Source organism: Alternaria arbusti (assembly GCF_024043155.1).
Source record: "Alternaria arbusti strain BMP 1465 chromosome Unknown scaffold_3, whole genome shotgun sequence".
Classification (NCBI taxonomy): domain Eukaryota; kingdom Fungi; phylum Ascomycota; class Dothideomycetes; order Pleosporales; family Pleosporaceae; genus Alternaria; species Alternaria arbusti.
The window spans coordinates 333,289-351,742 of NW_026249943.1; the positions used below are offsets into that span (position 1 = coordinate 333,289).

The following is an 18,454-nucleotide window of genomic DNA, read 5'->3' on the forward strand; positions in this document are numbered from 1 at the left end:
GCCAAGTCGATCTGCAGCACACAGCAAGTCTTCGCCATGCCATAAGCTACTAACACTAGGAGCGTCTTCGATTCCCGCCTCCTAGATACCAACATCCTCCACGCGCAACAATCCCGACGCCATACCCGCAACAGCCCACGTCCCAAACTTTAGATTCGGGTTCCAAGCCAGCGCCGTGATGGCAGTCAGCTCTTCGAAGATACTAATCGACCTTCCCACCTCTGGGTTACCTCTCTTCGTCGCATTCGCAGATGTGCTGTGCGCGATACCTGTTTGACCAGCCTTGTAGCCTTCGGTGATGCGGACGAGAGGTCGCGAGAGTACTTCTTGTGGCACCTTCTTGGTTCCATCAGCTGGTTCTCCGGCTTGCAATTCAGGTGTGTCGTCTTCGGTCATGGTGACATCTTCACCAGTCGTAGGCTTGGCTAGCACTCGATCCATCGGTCCTCGCCACTCGTGGACAAACCATTTTTGCTGCCATGGCATGATCTTGTAGTTTGTGATGCGCATGATTGGGTTGCTGGCTTGGATATCTCCGTCGACTCCGCCGATAAGAACGCCAGGGTGGACTGGACTTGTCGCGACGCGTGTAATGCTGTTTTCTAATCGCATGCTGTAGAGGTTGTGGTAGTAACGACGGATGGGCGTATGTCGCAGGATGTAGTGTTCGTCAGGCATGACGAAGGATTGCGTATGCTCATGCCATGCCTGCGTCAGACAAAGTGTGCGACCTCGTATCGACGCAGTAGTGTCGGCGTTTGGGCTCCGCAGGTCGAAGAGACGCGCAAAACCGTCTGCGGTGCTGATGGACAAGAACTGCGGGTTGGACGGCCATCCAGAAGAGACTGTGAGAATGTACGTGTCTGCCAACTGCTGATAGAACCAGGGTCTGGGGTTATGTTGTGTGGCGTCGGGTGTTCTCAGTGTGCCTGGGCGGTTTAGAGACCAGATACCCACAGTTCCTGCTGCAGTCGCAACCGCGAGTGTATGTCCCGACAGCCAGTGCAAGCACGAGGGCACTGTTTGAGGAAACGAAACTTCGAATGCAGCACGCGAAATATGAAGATACGTAGGAGTGTGAGTATCGGCTTTGGGAGGTGCGGAGATATCCAAGACGCGCACTCGTCCATCGGACCAGATACCTGCAAGCATACCTATATGCCTGCTACTTGCGTCGTCTGTCTCTTCAGTCGTGTCTGTAGCAGCTACCGGGCACCATCTGAGATGTTTTGGCGCACCCCAGTCTGTACAGATGACTAGCTCTAGTTGCGGCTCTTTCGATGCATCCAAGTCCCCTTCATCGTCAGCCTCGAACGACCATATTTGAATAGACGCAGGGAATGGCTCAGTAGGATTGAATGCAGGTGCTTTTGGCTGCTCCAGCGGCTTGGGCTGGTCGCCGCTGGTAGGTCTCTGCTCGATGGCAACAGCAAGATATTGGGTGTTGGATTCCTCGTTCGTCGCCCATTGAGCGTCTTGCACCCAAGAGCCAAGGTTGAACAGCCAACCGCGTCGCTCCTGATCGCCCGGAAAAGGTTTTGCGATGCTCATGTATGAGCCTTTTGCCAGCGTGTTGACTTGGGGAGTGTTCACCGGACCAGCCAGTACGTTCATGGTGTCCGATCCTGGGGTTATCATGTACTGTTTCGCCTCGTCCGCGGTCAATTTATTCGTTGTCTGCGCTTTTGCAAAAGCATGGCTTCCAGTATTGGCATACCACGTCCTCAAGAGTTCATTCTCTTTCTCCCTTGCGCCATCGGCCTCGAAGAAGCTCCTTCTCAAGCTACCCACCTCAGCATCATCAGGTTTATTCTTCTTATAACTCCGAATAGGAAAGGTTTCTTGTGGAAACCAATAGTCCCTCGATTCGAGTACTGGTCTCAGATGATGTACATCTGGACCAAACAGGTTCTTCAGCCGCGGCTCATGACCACCAATCTTGTCGAAATCAGGGATACCTCGCGTCCGTAATTGGGTGTCCGTATCGACAACCCTTACTTTGATGCCACCTCCTTTCTTGAATATGACTGGTGACGGTATGTTGTCTGCCATGTCCTTGTAGCGGGGATCATTGTACCTTCGTTTCGGAGGGACGTCTGGGGTGGCAGGGACGGCTTGCGGTGCTCGCGCATTGCGTGCATTGCGTTTTGGAGTTGGTGCAGGACTTTCGTCGGAATTGGCCTGCTCTTCAGATGAGTCCTCTTCCTCCTCTACCACTTCGTCTTCTTCTTCGTATTCGACCTCCTCCTCCTGGGCATCCGGCATGAAGTCATCACCGTCGTCATCATCGCCGTTTTGGAAGGATGGTGTCTGTTTGCCGGAGGGCGCAGTGCCATCCTCGTCTTCATCGAGAAACGAGTATTCATCCTCGACGCGATAGGATTTGCGCGGCTTGCCTCGCGACTGCCGAGGTGATGGGTGCTCTGATGCGAGCGTTAGTGGTGTCCACCCTCGTCGAAGATGCAGTTAAAATCGCCAAATGCAGCACTAGCTCCAAGCGGCCTTCGTCATGTAGAGCTCCAGCCATCTTAGATATCGATGAACCCACGCTGAAGCTGGAGTATCGCGTTCTTTTAACGCGTAGCTGGGCCTGTAGAGCACTTCAAATCACATACCTATGGACATTCGAGCACTTAGGTGTGTTGCTGTTGTGACTGACTGGGTGAAGAAAGAGCAACTAGGACGCGACCAGGAAATCCAGCCCCGCCATTAGCGAAGAGCACAGACCTTTTGACCCCGCCATCGCATCCAAATTTTGCTGTCAGAACTCTGATTCACATGCTTATTGGGGACTTAGCTGCATAAGTGATGATGGACGCACACAAGCAATTATACTATCTATATTTACGTTATTTTTTGTCGTTTCTCCATCAAAACGAATCACTTCGGGTAAGCAGCTGTCCAAGCCTCTCTCCCGTATCACCGTACTAACAGCCCTGTCGTGGTATGGTCTAGTGGTATGACGTCGCGTTGTGGCTGGCGGACACCTAGTGTCCCGATCCAGATCCGCGCCAGCCTGGGTTCGAGTACGTTCATTCCCTCATTGGTGGTCCTGAGACATTCCTAACATGTCTACAGTTCCCAGTACCGCCAATTAATTGCGACAATCTTTTTTTGCGCTTTCTCTCATCATAGCTATGTAAAATTAGGCTACACACATTCTTTTTTGGCTATGTGTAAGTCCTAAGCACAGCTGCAGAGGTGCAGAGTAAGCAAGATGTTTTTGCCCTTGTGTGCGGATGTACTCAAGAGAATGTGCTACGCGAGTGCTACGATAGAGATGCGCGCGGCTCCTCTTCTGGATATACACCGTCTTTGCTCATAATAAGAAGACAAAAGTCAGAGACGCCGATGCACGCTTACTAGATGTCTCTAGCCACTACATAAGTTTCTACAAGTCTGTACAGCTACTAAATACATGCGTGATTTGACGGGATCGATGCATGTGTGTGAGAGTAGTAACAGGCCAAGACCTGCGGAAAGCGAGAACGCCAACGATAAAGCAAGGCGGGCAGTAAGGTACCGCAGTAGGTGTATAGGACATGTCGAAGCGCTGGTGGGTTTACAAAATGAATTAACGACATATAGCACAACCTCTATCTTCTCTTGCTAGCGCGCCACATGTTGGTCAGATTGAATGAGGGGAAACCTAGAGCTATCATGTCGCTTTTCGCAAGTGGTAGTTTCATTTAGATGCAGTGTGAAGACCGAGTTCGGCTTTATATCTCCTATGTTGTTCTCTTCTATCAAAGGGGTATCTACCAACGCCGTGACGCCATTGAAGCAGGCTCCGTTGCATCTACTTGCCCACTCTTTCCAGTCGGATGTACCCAGCGCGCACAATCTCTCCTTGATGAGTTCCTTGTCATTCGCTGTCGCATGGTTGCAGTGTCTACCATCAAAAGAGAGGAAATGAAGAGTACTCTAGTCTGTTTAAATCCATCGAGTCCAGAACGATGGTAATGAAAAGTGTTATAGAAAGGCTCTCAGGATCTCGCTCCGAAGTGAAAGCACAGATCCGAGAGCTGGGTCTCAGTTTGTAAAAGAGGCACCAGCCGAGCGGTCGCCAGATGTATCTGAAGACGATTCTGACAAATGATTAGTACGACTTCGTCTGGTATATCATTGAATCGACTTACCAGCAGCGTCTTCCGATGAGTTGCCCGTGTTGACGTTGTCGTCTACAAAGGCGTCGCCGTCTACACAGTGTTAGCCATGATGACGCGAGAGGGATACATGAGACCCACGGTGAACCTGGAGCGCGTTATAAGCATCAGTTGCTGGCCCCAAACCAGTCGCAAGTGCGTTCTCGTGCGCGACAATCTCTTGCATCTGAGCTACGATACCCGCAGCGGATGGCATTGACGGGTTACCGAGGGGGCCGGGAGGGATTTGAGCCTCGGGGACAACAGCATAGGTCTCGCCGTCGAGGATCGTGTACGCCAGACGCGCGTAGTCACGCGCTTCCTCGACACGGGTGCGCCGGTAACGAGGGAAGAGGCCAACGCCGTCGACGACGTAGTTCTTGGTGATACCAGGGGGTTGGAACATGATGCTTGTCCAGGCAGCCTTCTGGGGAGTGCTTCCGTCTCCTGAGAGAGGGATCTTGAGGTTGGGGTACGAAGAAGATCCATGGCCAGTGTTCTTGTTGGGATTGCCGCTAGGGGGCGGAGGAGGTGGAGAGGATCCAGCAGCGGCGGACATATCTTCTTTGAGTTGAGTTGGAAAGTTTGATCGTGGTATATATAGCTTCTGTGGCATAATTAGCAGAGTAAGCATAGCCAGTATCTCCAAGGAAACTTACTAGGAGTTGAAGTGTACCACGGTGATATCTCTTCTTGTAGCAGTGGTGTATAGAAAGAAGGAACCATAAACCCGCTCGAAACCACCTACTTATACAACGAAGGCGGTTCTCCTCAGCAATCACCTTGACCTTTACTCAAAGTCCAGGTGACCTCCCATAGCCGCCCCTCACCGCGAAAGTGAGAAAGCTTCTACAGTAGTGAAGGAGCGCATTGTCGTCGGGGTAGTCAGAGGATCCAGTGATTCTATTGTGTGTTCGAAACAGCGTTGGAAAGGAGAGATCTTATAACTCGAACGAGCGATTGCGTTTGCTGCTTGTGGTCGTGTGTTGTGGACGGAAGACACTCAGATTGCTAGGCGGCAGGCAAATCAACGTCAAACGCTATGGAAACGGGCAATTGCGTTCGTGAACCGAGTGAGCCCGTGACTTATCGAGGAAGGCGCGATACCCAAAGAGAGCATAAGGAACGCGACGAGAAGCAGGAGTGTGATGTCATCACGTATCGGGGACATCAACTTCCGCGTACGTGCCTTCCGTCAGATTGACACTATTCACTGACCGTACTCGGCAGACGCGCAGGTACTCGGTTGTTGTTGCACGTTGATCTACATGTTATTTGTCCAGGCCTATCTCATTGGTGTCTAGAAGCAAACTAATCCTGACCCCAGTGGCCTAATAGCGGTCGGCACCAGGTCAATGTGAAAATCTATCCTGACCTACGGGAAGAATCCAGCCCGGTCTAGGAAGCAGCGACTCCAGAACCAGAAGCAGGAAGAGCTTTCTCATTGTCGGAAAGACCATCGTATAGACCTTTGTCGAGATCATCTAGGTAGGAACTCCTGCGACGCTTGAAGTACTTGATGTCGACATCTTTCACATGCGGTCAGCAAATCTGCTACATGCTTATCAATTTATAGTCTTACCGTAGTGGATAGTATCATCATCTTCTGCCTCCTCCAAGGCCGTGTCAACGTCGATAAACTCCCAATGCGGATCGTTCAGGCGGGACAAAACGTCTTTAGCTTGCTCAGGATACCTGATGACGATAGTGTAGGTGTTGCGACCTGGATCATAGGAGACATGCATGCGCATCCCATCACTGTTAAGGATTGCGACATTGCCCCGGTAGAACTTGGGTACGCCCGCCTCGGTTGTCTTTATGATACCGTTGGTCGGATCCAAAGCGTAGTAGCGCGTGGCGGTCAAGTCGAGTTGGGCGCGGAAGTCAACTAGCGGGTTCTCGAAGGAGGTGCCGGGGCTCTCGTCTTTGGAGGGACGATTGGGGCTGGAAGGAGGGATGCGGAACTTCGTCTTTCGTTCGTGTTTGGGGTTGGTGCGTAAGATTGTATACCTTGGAATGAGCGATGGTAATTTTCCAACGGAGCAAATAACCCTCAACATACACGACCCTAGCTTGTCTGTGTTTGCTGCCTAACCAATGCGTTGCGGTCGCAAAAGGGAAAGAAGTGTGGAGGCGTGACATCTGAGCCAATGATAACCCCAGCTGAGGATGAAGAAAGTGAATAACCCAAATGACGTCGAGCCTCGGAAAGACATACCCACGGATAATGTTACTTCAAGCTCCTGACATACAGGTTATATATACAGCCCTATATGATGGGTATCTAGAAAACAAACCTACTCCGACTCCATCGTCGGCGATCCTTCATAGCAACGCCATGAGACACACTTATTCTATAGTAGTACACAATCCAGCAAAAAACATCCTCTCATACGCCATTGAACCACAACTGTGAACCCCTACTTCTTCTCACCATCAACATCCATCGCATCCTCATCCTTCTTAGCACTGACATGCATAACATCCCCATCCTCCTTCCTCGACATAACGTGAATAACATCGCCATCGTCATCTGCCGCATCATCTCCAGCAGCCGTCTCATTCCTTTTTCCTTCGGGACTAACTCGATTAGCCGCCAAGTTGGGAAAGAGAGGCTTTCCTGCAATAGATACCGATCTACGCAGATTATCGTTCTGAACTTCCTGATGAATCTCTTCCACCTCTTCTTCGTCTAGCTCGCTAAGCTCGCTCTCGTCGTCTGCGTCGTCGTGTATGGAAGCGGGTGCGCTGCGTTCGGGCTCGTCGTTGTTTATACTGGCAGATGCGGTTGCTGTTCCGCTCTTGTCGAAGGAAGGATGTAAATGTTCGGTGGATGTGCCTGGTCCAGGTGCTGGTTGCGCGACGGCTTCGGGTGAGGCGGCTTGTCCGACGATAGAGGGAAGCGCTGCTTCGCTGGGTGGAGGCGATCGGATTGGCATCGATGTTGGCTGAGTCGCCGTACCTGCGATCTTTTGTACACATGCTTCGGCTCGACGAGCGATCTCCCTACGACCCACTGCCTTGGCTCTTGGCTTTGCGGGTTGCTCAGGCTGCGAGGGCATTTGCGGCATTGACGGTGGGTGCTGCGGCTGAAGCTGGTTGGGGTGATACATGTTAAATGGCGTACCGGAACTTCCGTCAGCAGGTCCATCGACCTGAACCTGCATCAACGAGGAGATAGGTACAGCACCTGCAGCTGTTGCGGTTATACCGAAAGGCGATGGTCGAGGCGGTGCAGGCTGCAAGGGCTGCTGTGGTTGTTGCTCCGATTGCAAGGGCGGTAGCGAAGGCCCAATTGAAGTGTACAGCATTGCGTATGCATCGCCAATCAGGTCGTCGATGAGAAGAGGCTTCATCATGCCGTTGTTCAGACGCTTGAGTTCAATGGCATCACGGAGAACATCTAGAACGGGATGCTGGGTCTCTGGGTTCTGACACCACGCTTCCAAGCGAAGAGCCAACGTATTGAACTCATCGTGGTTGACGGATTTGAAGGCAGAGTCTTCCTGTCCCTCAAGCACGTTGCCCATCTTTCGCAGCATTTTGATGTACCGTAGACATAAGTCTTGCCACAATTTCTGGTGTTCGAAGAAGTCGGTCTGCTTGCGTCGTACACGCTTAGCAAGCGCCTCAAAGTTAGTCTTGTCTCCAGTGAGATCCAAGAGTTCAATAAAGAACTTGGTATACCGTGTAGTGTAGACAAAATGTCGGCCGGGTCGCTCATTCTCAGGTTTCCAAACTTGTACAGCCATGGTCTTGGTAAACATTTGCTGCGTAAGCTCATGTTTAGCCTCATTGGCCGATACTGGATCTCTGCCGTTGTCATAGAGAGTATAGGCCACACGGGATATGATGCGATGGTGCCAACTTGACTTGTCGGCCGCTCGCAATGCTTTCAATACCGCGAGTACGTATCGCTGCCAGTCACCGTTGTTTTCCGGAGCTTTGACGTTCTGCGTGTAGGAAGTGTTCGCGAGGATCTCCGCTCCTTTCTCGTGGTCGATGGCTCCTCGCAGGAATAGTTTGTGTGTGACGGAAACGAGCTTGTAATGCGGCTCCAGGACTGGCTCGCCGCTGCGCCCCTTCTTTCCTGGCAGTGTTTCGATGGCGCTGATGAATGCGTCCACGACTGACTCCCAGGAAGGACCGCGCGGAAGGGGTAGTGGTGCCCCTATTGACTTGGCATATTGCGTCGCACCATCATTTGCTGCCCACATCTTCCAACCACACTTTCCAAGCATGAAGTGGTTCCACCACTTGTTCGGATTGCCTTTGATGGCTCTCTTGTAGAGAGTGCTTGCGAATTTCCAAGCAGTGTAGGCATGCAGTGGGGCAAATACGACCTCTTTGTATAGGGATGCGTTCGTTTGTAGGTTGCAGAATCGTTTTTCACTTTCCCGGATCTGGAATGCTTCCATGCCAAATGGTTCTCTGGATGAGGCGTACATGCGGTTCCCAAACTCGGTGTACATCTGTGCGATCTTGGTTTGATCGATCGGCGTGATGTTAGCATCGCGGGTAGCGCAGGCTACAGCCATTATGTAGCAATTGATTGCAGCACGCTGGAAATTAACCACCTCGGCACTATTGCTGTTCATCTTGTCTGCGTTCCAAGATACAGCCTCTTCAAGCTGCGTGTCGTTGGCTTGGGCAAGCCGATACCAGGTCTCCCACCGTTCAATGGAGTGCTCCAGGTCCTGCACAAAGAATGCCTGGGCGTAGTTAAGGTCTTCTGTCGGTCCTTGAGTCATACGTTTCTGCGATCGGAATTTGCTCAGCGCGATGTTTCCCATCATATAGTACCAGCCCTTCGATGCAGCCACAGCTTCGTCAGCAGGAATGTGTTTCGTGGCGAGTGAACCAACGCCTTTCAGACACCCGAATAGTGCCACTGGATTGACGGGCGATTTGAAGTAAGTGGAAATGACTTTTCGGTTAAAGGTGATATCCTCGTTCTGTTTAGGCCGACCAAGAGCAGCATGTACTTTCTCGATGGTACCTTTGAGCTCGGTCTTTGGTAGGTCCTTGAGATCGACCTTAGCAGCTTGCGACATTGCGAAAGGTAAGATGCTGAAGGCAGTCTTTTTATCAAGGACGTCTGGCGTAGTTTGAAAGCTCTGACAGTCCAGAGGCTCGACGAAAAGCTTCAATCCGTACATGTCGTGAAGTACCTGGCAGAGCTCGGTGGCGTGGCTGGGACCATCAACGATGTCATCCATGCGAAGTAGCTCGTCCTTTGCAAGCCTTAAGAATTGACGGTTTGAAAGGTGACAGAAGCCACGTACACCAGTCGCATGATGCACATGGCGGATGAAATCGAACAAATCGTCAGAAGGAGTAGGGAAAGCCTCTGAATCTTGGGACATGCCGTCTTTGAACAGATGGTACTGCAGAATCCAGAGTCGTAGATGTATGTCGTCGAGTCTTGACATCATATTGGCGAACGCTGCATTTGGCTGAGATTCTACTCGAGGCACGGCGATGTGATTGACACGAATCAGATCTCGGAGCATGTCTGCTGCTGATATAATATGTAGCAGTTCTGCGATGGCGGACATGGACGATTGGACATGCTCATATGAGAGGCAGGCAAATGGCGCTTCGTCATCTCGGATGATGCGGATTATCTTGACGACCATGTCATCGATAACCCGGTATCGGGTTAGGAGCTTGTGTTGACGGTCTAGTAATGGAAGTTCCTGGAAGTTTGTAGATCTGAGATCTGCCACAAGGGCCTCAATACTTCTAAGGAAGCATGACAAGACCTTTGAAGGATAATCGATGGCTTCATATGCCACACGCAACCTATTCCAGAGGGAGAGTCGGACGTTGACATTCGCAGAGTCGAGGAATTTCCGCATTTCCAGAACGGGCGAGGCGCGATCGAGCTGCTGTTCTGAGCCAGTGCTTACAGTAGGTGAGCTGTGTGTATCAACACCGTCATGTTCTAAGCCGTCCGGCTTCGGGGAGCTACTAGGCTCCTTTGTGTTCGCAAGCTCCAGTATCGGCTCCAGGCTTTCGATAACCGTCACTGGGTCCTGTTCCTCTTGGTCAAAGACCTTGAGAAAGAAGTCCTTCATACTAATGCGCACGAGCTCTTGATCAATAGCGGCGACTGAAAGTTCCGGCATGACGGCGTTGTTCTGTATCTGAATCGTGTGATCGCCGAAAGGCTCAAACATATCTTTCAACTGTGCCATGGCAAATAATACATGTTCCGGCAACACCTCGTCGTTGACACTCATTTGAAAGACTGTCGCCCAGATATGGCGCAAACCTAGATCGTCAATGCCCTGACCTGGTCTGCAGTCCGATCGAAGTTGTAAAGCCTCCCGCGCGAGCAAAGCCCATCTTTCGAGACGGTCACTCTGGAGGATTTGAGTGCTGGCGTCTACTACACTTTGCGGATGCTTGATAAGAGAGTAGACATCGAGATGCAGCTCGAACAATGCCTCCACTATCTCTATCTGCGCCTTGTCGAAGGCGGAGAGCTCATAAGCTTGAGACCGATGTGTAGCGTCCAGTATCCGCCGATTGAGGCTGTCAACGCGTTCGGCCATGCGCTCGTATATGAACTCGTCGATACGAACAATGACTTGTACAACGTTTCGCTTGAGATCTTCCGCCCACCTAAACTGCAGGTAGCTTGACTGATCACTCGGTTGAGTTCCTGTCGTGGAGCAGTAACCTGGAGTAAACAGAGATTCAATCCAGCCAAATGCGACTTCTTCAATCGAAAGCCAACCGTTGTTGACAGACCTTGCGAACGCGTTCAAGCCTTGATTTTCCAGCAAAGGTTTATTGGAAGCTTGACTCGAACTTGACTTGGAAAAACCCAGAAACGCATTGAGCCCGTGTTCCCTAGTCGCACCGAGGAGATCGAAAGACTCGGAACTGAGAAGGATTTGTGCAGTTTTGACGTGCCCGCTCCGTAGTCCCGTGAAGAAATCGCAAGCGGCCTTGTCAATGGAATCTGTAGCAGTCGCGTCAGGGAGCGCCATGACCAGCTTACGCAGCTCATCCGGGTCCTTCATTCCCTCAACACCGAGCTTCGCATACATATCCTTGAGGATTTCATAGAGGCATGAATCTGCGTATGTGTACTGTTCGAGTTGTGTATCAAGCTGTTTACTAGCCTCTTGAGCTGCATTGCCAATTGTCGGTTCAAGTATTGACTCTCGACCCCGAATGCGTTTACTGCGTGACCTTCCACCCTCTGCGGTTTCGGGTAGACCAGCAGAGTCTGTCGATCGTTTGCGCGACGGGACTGGTGCGGCATTGGAAGGGCCAACAGGTGCAGTCTCTTCATTCCTGACTTCACCGTCGACCTCCTGCTCTTCCATTATGGTATCTTCGCCATCCCTCTCTGGTACATTCTCCGCTTCGGTCGCTGTAGTGTTGGGTTCTTCGATCTGTGGCGACGGGGTCGGAGCGGGCGCAGGTGCGGGCATCAAGGCTTCCTGTACTGGTGCGGGTGGTTCAGACTCGATGCGCTCAGGAGTCTCGCTCTCGGGTGGTATGCTGAAGACTATGTTGGAACCAGAAGGTACGTTAGGCGTCATGCCCTGTTGCTCCGAGAGGAACTGCCGCACTATGATGTCTCCCACTCCTGCCCAGTCCCACTTGGTCGGAGTCAAGGTCACGCTCTCCGGTGCCACCTTGATGTTGTGTAGATTTTCGGCGAGGGCGACATCGGCTGGGAGGGGCGCAAACGGAAATGGATTCAGGCGCCTCTTCAGCGTCTCGGAAAGCTTCTTGCGCTTGATCGAGGACAGTGGCGCCTGGCTCAGTGAGACATTGTCCTCCAGGCGTCCTACGAGCTCGCGCAATTGTTGTCCGGCAAAACCCTCCTCCAGCCCAGGAAGCCGTAACAGACTCTCCCATTGCTCGTCGTTTCCATCCAAGACTGCCTCCAGACAGTAGCGAGTAAGGCGCTTGCTGCCCAGCATAGCCGCGACAGATGCCGCACGCAGCCAGAGATCCAGATCCGTGTCTTCCTTGTCCAAAGCCTCGGCAAAGTAGTTCAGGGCGCCGCGTGTGTTGTTCCATGCCTCCATCTGCGGTGACACGCCACTGGTAGCGATCCAATGCTGCATCGCCTCGAGCAGAAACTGGCCATGGTTCTTGTATGACAGGTGCAGTATTTGCTGGAGTGTGTTGGGGGCGCTGTCGGCAGCGCCTGTGGACTGGACGGGGCCTGCATCGTAGTCGTCCTCCAATATGGTGTCGAACACCAGGTCTTCGCCAAAGACCTCATGCCGCTGGTATTCGGAGAGAGATTCGGCGTATTTGAAAATCTCTGATTCGAAGAGAGCTTTGTAAGCTGCGGCGGTCTTGTCGAACGACGGAGGGCCTTCGGAGTGGTATTTGAGGGCGGTTTGGTAGAGTTTCAGCGCCTCTTCGATCTGAATCTCCTGGGTATCGTCGACTTCTTCTTCGGCGGTCTCCTCGGGGAGCTCGACATTGTAGGGATGCCATGTAGAGGCTTTCGACTGCGATATGTGAGCGGGCATGGTTGAGAATGCCCGGGTTGTACTTACCATGATGCGAGATGTGCGTGGTTGTAGGCAGTTGGGAAAGGCCGACAGGCGAATGAGAGACGTTTCACAGCATTGGTGGTACAGACCATGAGCAGCAGGCAACCATGGAAGGCGCGACGATGGTGTGGACAAAGAAGGTGGGATGCGACTGGGCTGTGGCCTATGACACGTCGTCAGGCCTCGGTGTGACGCGACGCGACAGTGAATGATGGAGCGCAGGGATGCCCCGTCTTGGCAGCTGCGGTCCTCCGCGATGAGCTACCGTGCCTGCCCTCCATACTCAGCAAGGACACCGAAACCCTGACAAACATCCGCCCGGGCTGTGAAGTACATACCAAGCCCCTCCGCCAGCAACCCGCCCCCGCCATAGCATCCTCTTCACCGCCATCATCCCCCCGCATTTGCGGCGCCAATTGAAGTCATGGTCACTTCGCCAGCTGTTCCCGAGTACGCGCAACCTACTAGCTTTCAATCTATACATGTTTTACATATGCGCCCACCTGCATCCTTCCCTATATTTTCGAGTCACAACACGTCGTCATGGCGCATTCCTGCTGTAATCTCTTCTAACATGGCTCTAGAATCTACGAGGACGAGCTACACTCCGCCATCGAAGCGCGCTCGGAATCTCTGCAGACCCTACGAGAACTGGGCCCGCCAGATCTGGTCCACCTGATAAAGCAGCCCATCAAGAATGCGACAAAACAGGTCCGTAGTACCTTCGACCGCACAGTGGCCGCGAACCCAATTTGACATGTGATTAGATTGGCGTCTACCACCACGTCTCCGGCGTAGACGCTTCCTCGTCTGCCAGCTTGGCAGCCTACATCAACACCCTCACATACTCTGCGCACGACAAGCAAAATAAGGTTGTCTCTGGGCTGTACTGGTAGGGGAATGTTTCCTTGCGGCGCTGGCAATTGCTGACCGAGCAGCTGCTACAATGCCTTCTCACGGCTGGACATGCGCGTGCAGGTCTACATCCCTGGCACTGTGGAGAGCTACTGCATCGATGAGCGCGGCGACAAACGAGTAGCCACCGACGAACTCTGGCTAGAGACCTACCTGTGTAGCGTACTGCGCGCATATTCTTATGCCGACGATGGCTCCGGCGACACGATCAAGAAGATCGTTGGTGTGCGGAGATTCAATCCCATCACAAGTACCGAGAGCGAGCACAAGTTTCTGGATGCAGCAGAGCGCCTGTTCTTCAACGGTACGACATTCGATTGCATGATGATATCTCCGCTAACGCATTTCAGGTTGGCAATTAGGATCTGATCCCGAGATTCAAGTCCCAAATCTCGTCTCGAACCACTTGACTACGGGTCTTCTCGACTACATTCACACCACCGGTAGATATACTTCAGGCATCAATCTGTTCGAGAAATTGCGAACTCGCGATCCGGAGATCTCTTCCCTACTGGCGCGGGTATACATCGAGGCAGATGAGGAGGTGCAGGCAGTCCAGCTGCTACACGAGGCCATCCAAGAACTGCCCATGGACTACTCTCTGCTCGACTGCCAAGCCGAGTTCTGCAACAAGAAGGGCCGCGGCGACCTGGCGCTTGAGATTGCTAAGAGGAGCGTTGTGTCTGCACCTAGTGAGTTTGGCACATGGGCGCGCTTAGCAGAGATATACGTCAGCCTCGAGCAGTGGGACATGGCATTGTTGACTCTCAACTCATGTCCCATGTTCACCTACCAAGACAAGGACGCACCACGGATGCCCGAGCCACAGCGAGTCTTTCTGCCGGTCATGCCAGAGGCCATGTGCGACGAGATTGAAGATTCCAACATCGACGATATGGAGCTTGTGCACCCAACTCTGAGGAAGCTGCACGCTGCAGGTTTCAAGGGCACTTTCCTCAAAGCCTACATCCTACTGACAGAGATTACAAAGAAGATTGGTTGGGATCAATTACTCAAGATACGAAGCCAAGTCTTTGTCATGGAGGAGGAATACCGCCATGAAAAGACCGCACAGCAACCACATTCTCGCAGCGCCAGCACGACAGCACTTCGCTCTCCCTCCCCGAACACACACGCCCAGCAAACGAACGGTGATCATGGCGAAGTCGAGGAACGCTCCTCCGCTGAGGTATCCAACACGAACGGCGAATCCTCCTCTGCGGCCGCCGAAGCAGTCCACGATCTCGAGAAGCCCATGCACACTGTCGCCTCTGAAGTTGTGAAAGCCGGCAGCGAAGACCCTCACGCACACGACGCCGCAAACAACGGCAACCCCTCGCAACCAAACTATACACACTTCCAGAACAAGCGCCTCTGCGAACGCTGGCTCGACAACCTCTTCATGGTCCTATACGAGGATCTGCGCGTATACACGATATGGCGAACTGAGATGGCGCAGTACAGGCAGCAACAACTTCTGTACAAGAAGAGCAGTGAGGAGTGGGAGATCCTAGGAGAACTCGCCGAGAGACTGCATCATACAGAGGAGGCAGTGGAAGCGTATGAGAACTGTCTGCAAATCAAGTTCTCACCAAAAGCTATGAGAGGCGTCCTGAAGCTGGGCGAGGAGAGGAAACAAGTCAGAGACGTTACAGCCGCGTTGATCAGACTGGTCACTTGGCAGTACCGATGGTACTCTGAGGTGAGCCTACCCTTCACCCTTTCTAACATCATTCCGAAACTAACATATGACCTCACCAGTTCTCACCCTCCCTCCTCTACACAATCCGCAAACTCATCGAAGAAGAAGGCGCCGTCAAAATCCGCAGCATCATCCAGGGTACCTCGCTACCCCAGCACGTCCTCGATCTCACACACCAGTATGCCGCGCTGTGTGCAGCATTTAGGAGCAGCGGTAGCGATGGTTAGAAGCCTTCGCCTCTCAAAATCTATGGCTATACCAATAACAGTATCGACCTCCAGGGGCGTTCCTGGAAAGACGAGAAAGCGAAGTGGTTGGCTGCAGGATAGCTTTGTGTTAGTGTGCGTGTGTGTGTATGTGTTAATGCATGGGAGCGTTGGTGTTGGAGATGGTGAATGTTAGACCGTTAATTGAGTCCATTGCCCTCTTCATAGTATGGCTTGACGGCTGTGTATTGCTGTGCGTGTACCACTTCAGTGTCTAGGTATTTCGTTTGGGAAAGAGTCGTTTGGCATTCATTTATCCTGCTTCACTGAGAATCTCATGACCATCCACAATCGACATGCCGTTGTCCATATTCTTGCAACCAATGTATTCATTTTGTATCGTCACAAGCCGGGGGATCGTACCAGGCAGCCGTTGCGCGCCATGTCACGTAACCTCGTCCTTAAGGAGATAGATAGTAGACAGTAGAAGACCCCATGTAAAAGCCCAGGATGAACACCGCTCCATGCTCCCCCATACACCGCTCCATCTTTCTCCTCTCCAAGCCCAAAAGCGATACCGCTTAACGGTAAGACTTCTGGTACCTGGCACGCGCACCTGGACCACCGAACTTCTTGGGCTCGCACCGCCTGTTGTCGGCAACGAGCAGTGTGCGGTCGTACTGGATCAGGGCCTGCTTGAGCTGGTTCTTCGAGTGCTCGTCGACGTACTTTTGGTAGTAGGCGATGATGGATTTGGCGATGGCTTGGCGGATGGCGTAGACTTGCGAGGTGTGTCCACCACCGGAGACGCGGACGCGGATGTCGACATCAGCTGCCCATGATGTTAGTATTGTGCCCGTGATTCCTTCGCAGCTTCCTCCCTGGGGTTTCGTGTGTGCGTACCGAACTTGTCAACACCGAGGATGAGGATGGGCTCGTAGACCTTGAATCGCAAGATCTCGGGCTGGACGAGGGAAAGAGGCTTTCCGTTAACCTTGACGAGACCCTTTCCGGCCTAGAATTTCATCGTAAGTATGCTGTTCGGTTGCGCGTTCGATCGTGGCATTGCGTGTGTACCTTGCAGTGGGCGACAGCTGTGGGCGGTATTGTTAGCCTTGTTCTTCTTCTTGCTCTGGGGTGTCGGGCGGCGGGCTTTGCGTACCAGTCGCGGTCTTCTTCTTGCCGAAGCATTGCACGCTCTGGGAGGCCATGTTGGGCGACTGTGGAATGTGCGTGCGGTTAGTACGGGTGGGCGTGGTCGGTTTGGCTGTCGTCGATGGGTGGAAGTTACCCGACGATGTTGCATGTCGAAATTCAGTGGGCGCACGGACCCGCTATCCCTGTAAGCGATTAGCGTCGCGGCGGGCTAGCGCCGTCAATTCCAGGAGCGGCGCATCTTCAATCTCGCCACGAGCATTTTCAGATCCTGATTCAAAGCATCTTCATGGTGGTCGCTTGGTCCTCTACGCTACCGCCTTTTTCCAACATCATTCTTGTGCAAGTTGACGTAGCCTGCACAAATATTCTGGCCCTACAGCGTTGCAAAAGAATTGCTTGCCGACCTTGTAATCATAATTCGCCAGTTGGGAAAATAATTGTTGGTCGCAGAGCTCTGCTTGTCCCACCCGTGTCGGAAGATCTTCTAAAAGTTTATCATTCGTACCCAATTCTTCTCGTTGGCACTCACCTCCATCGGTCTCATCGCCGAACCGATTTATTGTCACTCACTTAGACCTTGTAATTAGCACAAGAGTGCTGAGATCAAGGCATGCCACGTTGGCTTCCACAATGTTATAGAGAAGTTCCTAAAAAATCTTCTCTCCAACTCTATGTCTTCGGAAGTAACGGAGAAGGCCAACTCGGAATTCCAGCAGCCGACATAGTCAACACTCCAACCACAGTTCTCCATTCTACAACCGGCAGCTGCCCTATACCCCTGGATGAGCTATTGTACATCAGAGGTGGCGACAATCACACGCTATTTTGCACGAAAAACGTCGTCTACGGGGTTGGCAGTAGTCGCAGAGATCAGCTGATAAAAGAAAACCCTACGCCCCAATTTGAACCTTTCCAAATTCTGTCCTCTAATGACAGGTTCGCCGCCGCGACATGCGAATCTTCAGCTTGTGTCGAGCTTGACGAGAACGATCCTGAGTATGTAAGGAGTTATGTCAAGATACTCGGTTCCAATAACTGGGGCGAGCTAGGCTCACGCAAGGAAGGCCTCAACCTGCTTCAACTTCTAGGCAGAATGGTCGATTTCGCAGCAGGAGCCTGGCATTACATCGCCATAATGGAAAATGGCTCAGTATACGGTTGGGGAAAAGCACGTCTCGGTCAGCTTGGGGACGGACTGTACGGCGGCAAAGGTATGGCGCCTAGTCCAATTGAAGGTATACCGTTTAAACCCAAGAAAGTGGTATGTGGCAAAGATTTCACATACCTAGTCAGCGATCCAGCCGAGGGTGAACACCAGCTACTCGGCAAAGACAAGTTCAACATCATCTCGAACATGCCTGAACATGTCAAGGACTGGAAAGACATCGGCGCAACATGGCACGCCATCTTCGTGCTCTTCGATGACGGCACTCTTACCGCGTGGGGTAAAGAGAACATGTGGAAGTTATTACCACCCAATCTGCCGCTTCTGGATAAGATTGCTGTTGGGTCGGACCACATCCTCGCTGTAACAAAAGAGGGTGAATTGATCTCGTGGGGTTGGGGTAAACATGGGAACTGTGGCGATCTCTCAAATATCGGAGTCGATTTATGGAACGATATGGTCAGCGGGTTCTGGAACGAAATAAGCATACCAGGAGAGATCCAGACGATTGGGGCCGGGTATTGCACTAGCTTTGTGGTTACGAAACAAGATTGAAGATCCGCTAATCACAAGAATATCATTATAATGTAAGTACCCACGTTGCGGTCATTCCTCCATATACAACA

The 18,454-nt window shown here is 52.2% G+C and overlaps 7 protein-coding genes across 7 annotated transcripts; 2 read left to right on the forward strand and 5 right to left on the reverse strand.

The window, feature by feature from the left end:
- Positions 1–81: 81 nt before the first annotated feature.
- J4E86_002734 (uncharacterized protein) lies at positions 82–2,625 on the reverse strand (the record flags this gene model as incomplete). Its single annotated transcript, XM_051443292.1, has 2 exons — positions 82–2,423; positions 2,616–2,625. The coding sequence occupies 2 exons, from the start codon at positions 2,623–2,625 to the stop codon at positions 82–84; spliced, it is 2,352 nt and encodes a 783-aa protein (XP_051304787.1).
- A 1,407-nt stretch (positions 2,626–4,032) lies between these two features.
- On the reverse strand, positions 4,033–4,704 carry J4E86_002735 (uncharacterized protein; the record flags this gene model as incomplete). The annotated part of the gene is made up of 3 exons (XM_051443293.1): positions 4,033–4,088; positions 4,140–4,199; positions 4,248–4,704. 3 exons carry the CDS (start codon positions 4,702–4,704, stop codon positions 4,033–4,035), a joined length of 573 nt encoding a protein of 190 aa, XP_051304788.1.
- An 839-nt stretch (positions 4,705–5,543) lies between these two features.
- On the reverse strand, positions 5,544–6,457 carry J4E86_002736 (uncharacterized protein; the record flags this gene model as incomplete). The annotated part of the gene is made up of 3 exons (XM_051443294.1): positions 5,544–5,674; positions 5,728–6,089; positions 6,447–6,457. The coding sequence occupies 3 exons, from the start codon at positions 6,455–6,457 to the stop codon at positions 5,544–5,546; spliced, it is 504 nt and encodes a 167-aa protein (XP_051304789.1).
- A 108-nt stretch (positions 6,458–6,565) lies between these two features.
- J4E86_002737 (uncharacterized protein) lies at positions 6,566–12,658 on the reverse strand (the record flags this gene model as incomplete). The annotated part of the gene is made up of 1 exon (XM_051443295.1): positions 6,566–12,658. The coding sequence occupies one exon, from the start codon at positions 12,656–12,658 to the stop codon at positions 6,566–6,568; it is 6,093 nt and encodes a 2,030-aa protein (XP_051304790.1).
- A 448-nt stretch (positions 12,659–13,106) lies between these two features.
- Positions 13,107–15,526, forward strand: J4E86_002738 (uncharacterized protein; the record flags this gene model as incomplete). Its single annotated transcript, XM_051443296.1, has 6 exons — positions 13,107–13,132; positions 13,267–13,393; positions 13,450–13,574; positions 13,621–13,901; positions 13,948–15,299; positions 15,359–15,526. The coding sequence occupies 6 exons, from the start codon at positions 13,107–13,109 to the stop codon at positions 15,524–15,526; spliced, it is 2,079 nt and encodes a 692-aa protein (XP_051304791.1).
- Positions 15,527–16,086: 560 nt separating this feature from the next.
- On the reverse strand, positions 16,087–16,716 carry J4E86_002739 (uncharacterized protein; the record flags this gene model as incomplete). Its single annotated transcript, XM_051443297.1, has 4 exons — positions 16,087–16,337; positions 16,409–16,520; positions 16,583–16,599; positions 16,668–16,716. The coding sequence occupies 4 exons, from the start codon at positions 16,714–16,716 to the stop codon at positions 16,087–16,089; spliced, it is 429 nt and encodes a 142-aa protein (XP_051304792.1).
- Positions 16,717–17,756: 1,040 nt separating this feature from the next.
- On the forward strand, positions 17,757–18,383 carry J4E86_002740 (uncharacterized protein; the record flags this gene model as incomplete). Its single annotated transcript, XM_051443298.1, has 1 exon — positions 17,757–18,383. One exon carries the CDS (start codon positions 17,757–17,759, stop codon positions 18,381–18,383), a length of 627 nt encoding a protein of 208 aa, XP_051304793.1.
- Between the last annotated feature and the right edge of the window lie 71 nt (positions 18,384–18,454).